This window comes from Penicillium hordei, assembly GCF_028827395.1.
Source record: "Penicillium hordei strain IBT 12815 chromosome Unknown utg000006l_segment0_segment0, whole genome shotgun sequence".
Classification (NCBI taxonomy): Eukaryota; Fungi; Ascomycota; class Eurotiomycetes; order Eurotiales; family Aspergillaceae; genus Penicillium; species Penicillium hordei.
The window spans coordinates 4,633,747-4,646,525 of record NW_026623147.1 but is presented as its reverse complement, the minus strand read 5'-3'; the positions used below and the strand labels follow the sequence as shown (position 1 = coordinate 4,646,525).

General features: G+C 46.6%; 4 protein-coding genes across 4 annotated transcripts; 3 read left to right on the top strand and 1 right to left on the bottom strand.

Moving 5' to 3' along the window:
- Positions 1-6,128: 6,128 nt before the first annotated feature.
- On the top strand, positions 6,129-7,184 carry N7537_012341 (uncharacterized protein; the record flags this gene model as incomplete). Its single annotated transcript, XM_056903395.1, has 3 exons — positions 6,129-6,344; positions 6,404-6,567; positions 6,767-7,184. 3 exons carry the CDS (start codon positions 6,129-6,131, stop codon positions 7,182-7,184), a joined length of 798 nt encoding a protein of 265 aa, XP_056748682.1.
- A 623-nt stretch (positions 7,185-7,807) lies between these two features.
- Positions 7,808-8,167, top strand: N7537_012340 (ABC multidrug transporter; the record flags this gene model as incomplete). The annotated part of the gene is made up of 1 exon (XM_056903394.1): positions 7,808-8,167. One exon carries the CDS (start codon positions 7,808-7,810, stop codon positions 8,165-8,167), a length of 360 nt encoding a protein of 119 aa, XP_056748681.1.
- Positions 8,168-9,217: 1,050 nt separating this feature from the next.
- Positions 9,218-9,987, top strand: N7537_012339 (short chain dehydrogenase/ reductase; the record flags this gene model as incomplete). Its single annotated transcript, XM_056903393.1, has 2 exons — positions 9,218-9,612; positions 9,708-9,987. The coding sequence occupies 2 exons, from the start codon at positions 9,218-9,220 to the stop codon at positions 9,985-9,987; spliced, it is 675 nt and encodes a 224-aa protein (XP_056748680.1).
- A 708-nt stretch (positions 9,988-10,695) lies between these two features.
- N7537_012338 (uncharacterized protein) lies at positions 10,696-11,733 on the bottom strand (the record flags this gene model as incomplete). Its single annotated transcript, XM_056903392.1, has 1 exon — positions 10,696-11,733. One exon carries the CDS (start codon positions 11,731-11,733, stop codon positions 10,696-10,698), a length of 1,038 nt encoding a protein of 345 aa, XP_056748679.1.
- Between the last annotated feature and the right edge of the window lie 1,046 nt (positions 11,734-12,779).

Here is a 12,779-nt window from a genome sequence, read left to right as displayed (position 1 = left end):
CCCCGGAGCCAATAGTGATCTAGGAACGCCAGATGCGCTTCCCGGAATAGATCAAACCATCCCAGAAACACCAACAGAAAGCCCTACGAACCATCACGATGATGAAGAAGCTAAAGAGCTTAGGGGACATCTCGAAGGAAAGATGTGGCCCAGCAGACTGGACCAGCACCTCATTGACGCAATTGAGGAAGGCGACGACCCAGCAGGATGCCCTTGCGAAAATTCCACTTGCGCGTGCAAAGGATATGCGCGACACCCAGGACATGGCAAGATGGCCAGTGTCATGTGCTACGACGAAACGTGCATCATTCATGGGTCAGCAAAGTTAGATTACGGCATCGAACCGAAACCACTACGGTGGATGAAGAAGCCACAATGGACGAAGGGATACCAAGGAATTTGGTACAATGGGCGCCAGATGTACGACCACGAGGGTCGACCAACAACACATCTAGCGGCAACAACGTCAGGAACACACATTAAGTTGTACGCGATCCTACCTATGGGGAAGGCATGGACTCTCATCGACTCGGGAGCCACCAACAACTTCATGAACCCAAGGTTTAAGGAAGATCGACAAGTTGCGACCGAACCCCTACCACACGTGATACCAGTCGCAGGACTCGACGGAGAAGTACTCTCAGGAGGAGTCAGCGAGGAAACCATCACACTGCCTATGTCTGTCTACGGACACCCAGAATTGATACGGTTCAATATCTTGGAAACGGGAGACTACGACATTGTTTTAGGCATTCCATGGCTTAAGAAGCATAACCCGAGCATCGATTGGCAATCGGGATACATCTCATTCGACAGATGTACATGTGCGGAAACATACGACGAATACGAAATGCGTCGACAGAAGTCTGCCCAACGAAACGAGCGCAGCAAACAGTCCCGAAGCAAGAGGACTAGAGTGTCAGTCACGGGCGTCGCCCCAGACACTACGGAACAATCACCAGACATGTCCGACCAAGAATTGAAGGACTATGTGATGATCAAACATGAGAAGCTGTACGCAACCAGCGATGAACCCAGGATTCCGGAGGAATACCAGGAGTTTACGGATGTTTTTACGGCACCGGCCGATGGAGTGTTACCGAAACATGGATCCTTTGATCACGAGATCAACACTATGGAAGGCACTGAACCAACTTTCATGCCTATCTATCAGTTGTCACAGAAGGAGTCCGACACACTCAAGGAATACATCCAGGAGAACCTACGAAAAGGATACATCCGAGTCTCGAAGTCAGCGGCTGGATATCCTATCATCTTCGTACCAAAGAAGGACGGGAGTCTTCGACTTTGTGTGGATTACCGACATTTAAATTCGATTACCATCAAAGATCGACACCCACTACCTTTGATCAACGAAATGCAAGACAGGATTGGACATGCCAAGTACTTTTCGAAGTATGACATTACCAATGCCTACCATCGCATCAGGATCAAGCCAGGCCATGAATGGAAAACGGCATTCAGAACCAAGTTCGGACATTACGAATATAAGGTTATGCCTTTCGGCCTCACCAACGCACCAGCAACATTCCAACGCTTCATCTTCAAAGCGATTGAGGAATATTTGGACATCTTCGTTGTCGCATATCTGGACGACATCTTGGTCTTCTCAGAGACACTCGAAGATCACATCAAACACAACAGACTTGTGTTGCAGAAGCTGAGAGAAGCAGAAGTCACTCTCAAACTGAAGAAATGCGAATTCCACGTTCAGGAAACGACTTTCCTCGGATACCGCATTACCCCTGAAGGACTAGGGATGGAAGAAGACAAGGTCAAAAGCATTATGGAATGGCCGACACCCAAAAATGTGAAGGAAGTACAACAATTTCTTGGTCTAGCCAATTATTATCGGAAGATCATCGATGGATACGCCGGAGTCGCATCAGGACTCTACCATCTCACCAAGAAAGATCAGAAATTCATATGGGATGAGGCAGCAGACAAATCGTTCCAGGACCTCAAGAAACTCTTCAACAAAGGAACAATCGTGGCTACGTTTAGCTACGACCGACCAATCATCATGGAAACCGATGCATCAGACTATGCTCTGGGAGCAAGACTGACGCAACCGGGAACTGACGGCAAGCACCGACCAGTTGCATTTTGGTCAAGGAAAATGGTTCCAGCAGAACTCAACTACGATGTGCACGACAAGGAATTATTGGCTATAGTGTCAGCATTCCAAGTCTGGAGAGCATATCTAGAAGGAGCAAAGTATACGGTGACGGTCAAGACCGATCACAAGAATCTCACATTCTTCACCACGACGAAGAAGTTGACGAGACGACAAGCGCGATGGGCCGAAACCCTTGCACAATACGATTTTAAAATCGAACACTGCAAAGGAACAGAAAACGGACAAGCCGACGCTTTAAGCAGACGACCAGATTACGAATTAGGAACCAAGGCAGCGGATCCTGCTGTATTGAGACAAAACTCTGATGGTACTATTTCGTACAACAAACAGTTACTGGCCGCAACGATAGAAGTCAAGGATGACGACTTCTTGCAGAAAATCAAAGACGCATTGGAGGAAGATACGATCAATCAACTCGTTGAGAAGGGTGGAAAACTCACCAAGGACGACCAAGGATTGCTCCATATGCATGGATTGATATATGTTCCAAACAAGCTGAGAGAAGAGGTCATACGTCGACACCACGATGACATCTCACATGGACATATGGGAGTGGAAAAAACCATCGAACACATCACGCGAAATTATTATTTTCCGAACATGTGGCGAAAGGTTCGATTCTACATCCGCGTTTGCGACACGTGCCAACGAAACAAACCTGCACGACACGCACCTTACGGAGAATTACAGTTATCTGAAACACCAACCCAGCCATGGGAATGGATCACGATGGACTTCATCACGAAGTTACCAGTTTCAGATGGACACGACATGATTATGGTTATAGTCGATAGGCTCACCAAGTACGCCTACATGATTCCGACTACAGAAACCATTGATGCTGATCAAATGGCGAACATTGTGCTTCGACATGTGGTTGCGAACCACGGAATGCCGAGCAAGATCACATCAGACAGAGACAAGTTGTTCACATCGAACATGTGGAAGTCTTTTGCGGACCAGATGGGTATTGAGCTTAGACTCTCTACCGCATACCACCCGCAAACCAACGGTCAGACAGAAAGAGTGAATCAGACAGTGAAACAGTACCTGCGACACTACGTGAACTACCAGCAAGACAACTGGGCAGGACTGCTACCAACAGCACAGCTGGCATACAACAATGCAGCACACTCTACGACCAACGAAACACCATTCTTTGCGAATTATGGATATAATCCAATGGTGTTTGGAGAACCAATCAACAAGACAGCCGTGGCAGAATCAGCGAGACTGAAGGCCAGCGGACTGAGAAAATTGCACACGCAACTAGCCAGAGACATTGACTTTGTCAATCTGCGCATGAAGAAATATTACGACAACCACCATGGAGAGGGACCTGACCTTGAGGAGGGAGAAAAGGTTTACCTATTGCGACGCAACATCAAAACCAAGCGACCCAGCAACAAATTGGACCACCTACGACTAGGACCGTTCAAGATTGAGGAAAAATTGGGACCAGTAAATTATCGCTTGAAGCTACCCGAAAGCATGCAAAAACTCCATGCAGTGTTTCATATCTCGTTACTCGAACCAGCACCAGACAACGCCGAAATTGCAACCAATGTGGAAATCGAGGAAACCGAAGACGAATATGAAGTCGAACGAATCCTGTCGGACAGATGGTACAACAGTCAGCAACAACTCTTAGTTCAGTGGAAAGGGTATCCTACCTCAGAAAACACATGGGAACCTATCCAGAACCTGAGGGGCTGCCACCAGCTCGTTCAACAGTATTACCAACAGGCGAAAAGGACCCCTGCGCAACGGAAAGCGAGGAGGGCACGAAACCGGATTCATCCCAGAAAGAAACAGGGAGATCAGCAATCTCCGCCAACATCTGATCAAAGTTCGGATGATCGGCAGTAGCAGCAAGCTGCTCGAGGTCGAGAGCAGAAGGGAAAGCCTGCTCTGGGGATGTTTGCTTTTCATCGAGAATTTGAAGGAGTTCAGCATCATGTTCCGACATTTTGAAACCCTTTTGTTTTAGGAAGGACATTTGTTTACGCAACCGACGTTGCCTAGACATTGCTTCCTGGTATTGTTTTTGTTTATTCAACAATTTTTGATGCAGCTCTGCGAGATGAGCTTGCAGTTCGCTTAACTCGGGTTCCAACAAATCGAGTTCACTTTCATTCGTTTCAAGATCCGAAGAAAGTTTGGTTTCGGCACGACGCAACAAATCCCATTCCCGACCAGTGTGAAAGTCACGCTTACATGAGCGACCCGCGCGAGTGCACGAGGCACATTTCGAATATTGACGAGAACGGTCCATCAGACAAGCAACACCTGCCGATTTACAATGATCGCAAGAGATGGAGGTGGTGAAACTGTTGTCCTCAATATAAGTCGCCTGACGATGATGAGCGTCAGAAGAATCGGAGGGAAGTTTGGGAGTGAGCAAAGAAACAGAGTCAGCCTTTCGTTTAGGCATGACGAGGAAGCATTATTTTGAGGAAAAGAAATCCATCACCTACCTGAGGGGGGACACCGCAGCTTTATGAGTCTCGGGGACGAAACTCCTAGGAAGAGGGGAGGTGATGTTATGGACCTGTCCGTCACCAATCAGTGGTGACCCACCAGGCACACCAATGGGCCATCAAGAGCCAACCAGGATATCTGTCAGCAGATCACGTGCAAGCTCACTGAGCAAGAGCATGATCCGCCCTGAGCGGATCCACCCCGCAGAGGATTTCCGTTACATAGGTTACTCTACGTACCAGACAACCGCTGCACGCAGAAGACGGTTGGTCAGCATCACGTGATCATGCAGGTAGTAGAAGGGTAGCAAGTAGATCGGTAGAATCCGCCAAGGCGATTCTACTATTCTACCATCTACCATTCTACACAGGAAGAACTCAGAGATATATAAGGACACTCATTCATGTATCTAGTTTAGTTCTTCGTCTTCAATTATACATTGTTACTTGTGTTTACCTTTTGGATTACTGTGACTCTTTACTTGATTATAACTTGACAACACTCACGAGCAGACCAATACCCCGGTATAGATCTACTCGGCGCTCTACCTGGCATCAGTTCCTTGATCGCTCAAAAGGACTTAGGCTACTATAAGGCCCTGCGTGGCATTAGCTCAGTTGAGACCCGATCATTGACGTTGGACCATTCGAGGAGTATTAAGGCAAGTATACCCTGAACCCATCTAACCTAACTGTGACCAGTTAGCTAGTGCGTAACACTGGTGAGGTCGATATAGGGATAGATCACTTACCAACAAGTTGATCAATGTCGACAGAAAGTGGAGTGGGAGATGAGACTAAGGAATAAGAAGAGGAGAAGGTTTTTTCTAAGGGGAAAGAGGGGGGTATTTATGCTTAGGCAGGTTTATATGCCATATTAACCGAGCAGGCAAGAACAAAGAGAACTGCTTGCTGGAGCACAAAGAAAGTGAAGTAATATGCACTTCGCAGTTCTCTCGCCTTCCAATGCCCCCAAACAAAGTACTTGTTGGCCACTCATCTTACTGGGTCTACTATATTGCCTATTCGGGGAGCCTGTATAACCTCACTTTTACAGCTTCCGGGGCGGTAAGCTAGACCTGGTGGGGAGGGATGTGCTCCCGAGAGGTTTGCAGGGTTTGCTTACTCTCGGTGCCTGAGGCAGCCACTTGCTGGATGCCTCAGGACACTACTTCTTGGCACTCGGCCAAGTCATTGGTAGCGAGTGCCTATTACCAAGGGGTTTTCTCTGGGCCAAGCCCTTGCTTGGCGCTGATGTAATACATTCTGTATCTAGCTAGTAATTACTACTACCCAATGAAAACCATGCGATCCTAACAGAATCTCACAAGTAGGCCGTCTAAACGGTCATAAACATCACGTTGCGGTGAAACTAACGTCACTGATTCGAAGGGCTCAGCTTTTGGAGTGACTCCGTTGCCTCTGCCCATCCTGACCATTCCAAAGGCTACTACGTCGGGGTCTATGCGGTGCTCCAAATCTGCGCGATGATAGCACTGTTCCTTCTGGGAACCACTCTTCTCATCGTTTCAGTGAAGAGAGCAGGTGCTAACCTGCACCAGAGCATTCTCACCACCCTGATTCAGGCACCGCTGTCATTTTTCACCAACACAGATACTGGTATCGTTACTAACCTGTTCTCACAAGATCTGAATCTTATAGACACAGAGCTACCAGATGCTTTGTTAAACACTCAGTTTTGTGTAAATTTGTGATGTATCGAGATATTTGGCTCACAATCTATTCTGACAAAAATGTATAGGTCTTCCAATCCATTGGACAAGCGGCTGTTATGCTTACTTCGTCGGCGTATCTTGCCATCAGCTATCCGCTCCTTGGTGGTTTCTTGTTTCTTGTACAAAGATTCTACATGCGAACCTCTCGACAACTAAGGCTTTTAGACTTGGAGACTAAAAGTCCGCTGTAGTAAGCTTATAAGCCAATAGTACCGGTTCCGAGCTGTTGACTGCTCGGACTGCTCGGTATGCCACAAACTGACCTTTATTTTCTATGCAGTGCACATTTCCTTGACATAGTCAGGGGCATTGTGACCTTGAGGGCCTTTGGTTAGTGATAAAGATTTATGCATTCAGTGTGTTAACTTATATGTACTCTCAGCTAATAGTTTTCACCTCAAAACAGGCTTTCTCCCTGATGATTTCCAAAAGAATGCTCAGCTGGTTAATTCCAGCCAACGTCCCGCATATCTCCTCCCGATGATTCAAGAGTGGCTAAATCTAGTGCTTAACATGATTGTCATGGTGATAGCGGTAGTCATGACATCCCTTGCCGTGCGCCTACATTCTAGTACCGCCTTCGCTGGTGCATCTTTATATTCCCTCATGAGCTTCGGGGATACCCTCTCTGGCACAGTCATCTTCTATACTAAGCTGGAAACCTCCATCAGCGCAATTTCGCGACTCAAGAGCTTTAATGAGTCCGTCACACCGGAGGACCGAGAATATGAGGATATAATTCCGGGTGAGGAGTGGCCTCAACACGGCACAGTCGAGTTGAAAGGTGTATCCGCGAAATACAAGTGAGAGTCAGCCAAGTCCCTGAATTTATGCCAAGCTAACTATATCCATCGATTTTTTTCCCTCAGCACCACTGGAGATAACTTTGCTCTCAATAACATCAATCTCTCCATTCAAGCTGGCGAAAGGATTGCTATCTGCGGTCGTTCCGGCAGTGGCAAATTGTTGGATCCAGTGGTCACGTGATATGGCACGTGACCCTGTATGCCGCAGGACCTCTATGATTGCTATCTAGCATCGTCCCCTGCTCTCTCCTTTCCCCTTAGTCAGTCATCATAACCAATAGAATCCATCATTGGTAACTGCATCTCTATCATTGTAGCCAGTCCCATCATCACAAATCAAGCCTCATCGCTCTCCTTCTCAAACTTCTGGATCCGCTCCCCGCCACAAGCAATGAAGAGACCAAAATTCTCATCGATGATACCCCCCTCCACCTCATCAACCGCATTGTACTTCGAGAACGTCTCATTGCAGTTCCTCAAGATCCTGTTTTCCTCCCGGACGGCTCCACATTCAGCAGAAACTTGGACCCATCCCTCACTTGCACCTCTGAAGAATGCACAGCAGCCTTAGAAGTTTTGGGGTTAAAGTCATTTATTCAGGAACTCGGCGGCCTAGAAGCACCCATGAATGCAGGGACATTTAGCGCCGGACAAAGGCAGCTTTTTTCGCTGGCGCGGGCGCTGCTGCGTCGGACGACTTGGGCCAAGCTTTCCAACGATGAGAACAGCGGAGGCATTTTACTATTGGATGAGGCGAGTTCAAGTGTAGACCAGGAGACTGAACGGGTGATGCAAGATACTGTCCGGTCGGAATTTAAGGGCTTCACCGTGATTGTGGTGGCGCATCGGCTGGAGATGATTATGGATTTTGATCGGGTGGTAGTTATGGATACGGGAAAAATCGTGGAAATTGGAAATCCTGAAGTACTCAAAGGGCTGGCTGGATCGAGATTTGGGGAATTAGTCAACGCTGGGGCAAATTAGGTATCTTCTTTGCCCTTGCTTTGCTTGGAAGAGGAATTTTGTATGAAAAAAAAAAACTTCTTCTTTGTACAAAGGATGCTGAGATTATAATTCTTGTATAATTCTTGCCTAGTGTATCTCGGCTTTGATATATACTGTGATATTTCTACTAGTGGAAGATGAACGACTCGACTGTTTTCATTTCTATTCTGTCTCAATTTCTGCAATGCAGTTGTTTTCCTTTAAGATCAAAGAGAACGAATGGCTCACAGCTGATACCTTTACCAAAGAAATTGTATTCTATCACAACTAATACATGACCAAACTTTCTCTGTAGTCTGTAGGATAATAGAATTTTCACCTGAACTATCTGGACTCCTGACCAGAAAGACTTCGGAGACAAGAGTTTTGTCTCCACCAGAGATCCCCATGGTCTTAACCGGTGACTTGGATGGTTATTCTGGAATTGTAGGCTTCTTTCGCGTCGTACTATCCTTCAAGTTTCCTCGTGAGGCTTGGCGCTGGTGCTAGCGATATTATTACGTTTTCCAGGTAGTCTGTTCCCACGCTTGATACCAAATAGAATATAGTCATACGGCTTTTGAGCCTTCAAATTGAATTTTTAAAATGATGACTGACAAACAAGCTGTCAAAATCATATTCAACATCTTCTGGGCGTCTGACAAGATGTGAGATTCCCTGTCACTGAACAACTGCGTAACTGGTACGTGCATTCAGGGGGCTTCTTAGGCTAAGCATGAGTTCCAACAGAGCGAAGAATACGGCGGATAGATTATTCTGTGCAATCTGACTATGTGTAAACTGGGACCCTCTTTTTCTTTTCTTTTCTTTCTTTTTTTACGTGGGGATGACAGGTCAAGCCAAATGCTCCTGTGTCTGACTGGATGACGACTGTGTCAGATTCCACAAGGCCCAACCCCCGGGGCCCGAAGCCCACGTCCGAGAAGTGACTTCGTACATGTAAGGGACTGCAACAGATCATGAAGCAATGTGAAAAAAATTGACTCTCCTGAAACCATCTCAGAATTGGATTTTAACCCTCAGTTCATGATGTTTCTTTTCCCCAGGCGCCTTCGTGACAAGTTGTGGACTGACGCTTTACCTCCATCGGGATCCTTTGAGGGGCAGACAGTCCTTATCACAGGGGCCACTTCTGGTCTTGGCCTCGCAGCTAGTATGCATTTTGCGCAATTAGGAGCAAAAGTGATCATCACTTCACGAAGCCTGTCTGCAGGAGGTGTCGCTCGGGAACGCATTGAACAAAGCGCAGGGGTTGTTGGACAGGGGAAAGTGCAGATCATGGAATTGGACTTGAGCAGGTATTCTTCGTGTGTTTCCTTCGTTGGTAGATTGAAACAGAGTCAGAATGGTCGTATGGGCATCGACGTTGCTGTCTTAAATGCTGGGATACTCAATGTGGACTACAGTCAAAGTCCAGAGGGCTGGTATCTTCCCCTTCAATCCATGTCTCTCAGTCTCTCATTCGCGGGATACTCACGTAGGCTGCTAGGGAGCAAACCATTCAAGTCAACACTTTAAGTACAACGCTTGTGGGTCTACTTCTGCTTGACTGGATGAAGCATCAGGATAGACCCAAGCCTCCGCATCTTATCTTTGTGACTTCTCGCGACCACCTCGACCCCGACATCTCTGCCTGGGCTGGTATTTCCGCTCAAAATGGGAGCCTTTTGCAATATCTCAGTGACAAGCAGAATTGGCGATCTGGCACTTTGTCTCCCAACTATGCCGAGAGTAAGCTTATGTTGACTTATGCTGTGGAGAAACTTTGTGAGAAAGCTGTGGGACCTGATGGAAAGTAAGGCAACCCTATACCCTTTTCTCGTTTGCTCGACTGAAAAAAAGACGTATCGCTCCACAGGATCGATGTTATCATAAATCCAGTTTGTCCTGGTCTTGTGTCTACTGATCTTGGACGCCCTATAAGAAACATGTCAACATTGATGCAGGTCTTGGTGCCTATGCATCTTCGTATTCTGGGAAAGTCAGCCGACTTTGGTGCAAGAACCTATGTAAAGGCGGCACAGACATCCCTTGATGGACATGTAAGTCGCACAGATTCGCATCTCACCTTGCTACAAGTAGAAAATTGCATGAATTCATCACCCACGAGTTGTCTAGGGGAGGTACATCCAGTCTCTTTTTACGGACGATGAATATCAAAGGTACTAGTATGGCCTATTCTCCTATACTTCATGTTCAGACAGGGACAACCTAGCTCACTTCAAGTTCTCCTTTTAGCCTAAAATTTCCGAACCTCATGAGCGAGGCTGCGACTAAGGCTGCGACTAAGGTAAAAAAGTTGGCTTGGGATGAGATCATCACCGAGTTGACAGACAAAGTTCCCACTTTACGAGATTTAGATATTGAAATATGATGCCGGAAACTAGTAGACTTTGAGGCATTTGGATATCAATATAACATGTTACAATTGTGGTCGAACTGATCTCTGGTTAAATAACTGTTGAGCTGAAGACATTTTGATCATATACTAGTAACAAAGTAGTAGGTTAAAGAGCAAGAACCTCAAGAAGACCCTTTTCCCGGAGATAGAGGACCTGATCCAGCTTAATCCACAACTTGGACCGTGCATCTGAGTCTTGACAATAGGAATGTGGCGGCGTTTCCCAAATGCGATTGAGATATTTTCCACCACTAGTAGTTCGCCCACACTCCGGGCTGGTTGCCGCATTTGTAATTGCCAGACTACCTTGTTGCGGAGTGATAGCGACATAACGTAAGAAGAATACAAGAGCTCGCATCGAGATGTTATTGCTCTTCAAGTCGTTTGCGTGCCAGATTCCCGAAGCGACAAAACCGGGATGGACTCCGTTGATTCTGATATGAGAGTACTCCGGGTGCTTGAGGCAACGGAGCTGCAGCTCTGCGAGCCATATCTGCAAATATAGCTTGTTGTTGTAGTAATCGTTCCCTCTCATTTCTTGGCCACCATTGAAATGATCTAGATCGAAGACACCGAAGTAATGGCCGCATGATGTGGTACACACGATTCGGGGATCCGCGCTGCGCCCTAGAGAGGGTAGAAGTCGGAGTGTAAGTAACACATGAGATAAGAAGTTGACTTGGTGAACTAGCTGGAATCCATCCTTCGTCATTCGAGTTTTAGCGGTAGATGGGGATCCTGCATTGTTGCACAGGATATCTAGAGTGCGGTCACTCTTCAACCATCTTTCGCAAAAAGCCTCGATAGTTTTGAAATCTGCCATATCTATCTCCCACCATTCTATTATTGAGATATGACCCTTTGCCTCAGCAAGACGCTTGCATTCTTTCACGGCTGCTGTGGGATGAAGTTCGCCGAGTCCCTTAGGTGGATCGCGGCAGGCCAGGATCAGGTTTGCTCCCCATCCAGCGAATGACTTGGCCGCCTCCAGTCCAACACCATTGTTGGAGCCAGAGATGATCACCCATTTCCCTTGTAAATCTGTCTTCTGGACATGTCGGTCGCTGAGAACAGTGTTATTGAGGCCCCTTGCAGCCTGGAACACATTGTTGAATGTTAACCCCGCCAAAAACTGCAATGTCATATTGACGAAAGTCGTACGACAAGCAGGAGACAGAAAGTATCACCCGGCCAGCCTGTAATTTTTTTAATCCTTCGATTATCTAATTTCGCGGCTGGCGCGGGCCATCTATGCTAGTGGATTTCTTTGTTCCAGGCTGCCAGCAAGTTACCGCCCTTTTATACCACCCAATTCTGCCATGCAAACCCCTCTATCAGAGTAATATCATCCAGCAAGTACTAGTATTTGAATTCGTCAGGCTTAAAGGATTATGTCAGGTCCGAAAATCTGATTATTATGGAAATTTTATCTGGTTACGGAAGCTTATGGAATTTTGTGGGTTTTCTTGGATTTTCATGGGGTTCCATGGAATTGCGGAATGGTGTGAGCGAAAACAATGCTTATATAATACTCAGGGGTGTGCTCAGTTTTACTCAGTGAGCAAAAAGCGGCATAGGGTGAGCACTAAAACGGAAAGGGAAAGCCAAGACTGCCAGACAATGTCGTACCCACTTTGGACCATGCCTCAACTTGAAATGCAGTCCGTGCACAAGTCAGCCCCAACAGGCGTATGACGCCAAGGCCTCATAGGTTATCCCCTCCAAAATGTGACGGAGATACGCTAGCGCTTCTATTTCTGGGCCATCACAAAGCCACCGAATTCTATTAAGAGATATGATCTGGAACGGGATCTTGGCCAGCTGCCCCCAATTTATCAAGCTCGTCTCCTCTCAACTGGTTCATTATTAATACTAGTGATACATGAAAGCATCAACAAAACAACTTTACAATTTAACTATTTTTCTAGAGTACGTCTCTGTGTTAAATGAAGTCAAAAATAACCGCGGCCTACTTGACTGACTGTAAGCATAATCTCAGACCTTTAAAGTTTGAAAAACACAGCAGAAAAAAGAATCCAACAAAGGATGGGAGTGGTGATATTGACGAAGTCATTAACCTGGTCAAATAACTTCTAGGCATATGATTCTTGATCGCAATCATTCAACCAGTCTGGTCCGACAATTGAATATATCTGGTCGGAGCATTTAGTTGCGAAACGAGTAATTACC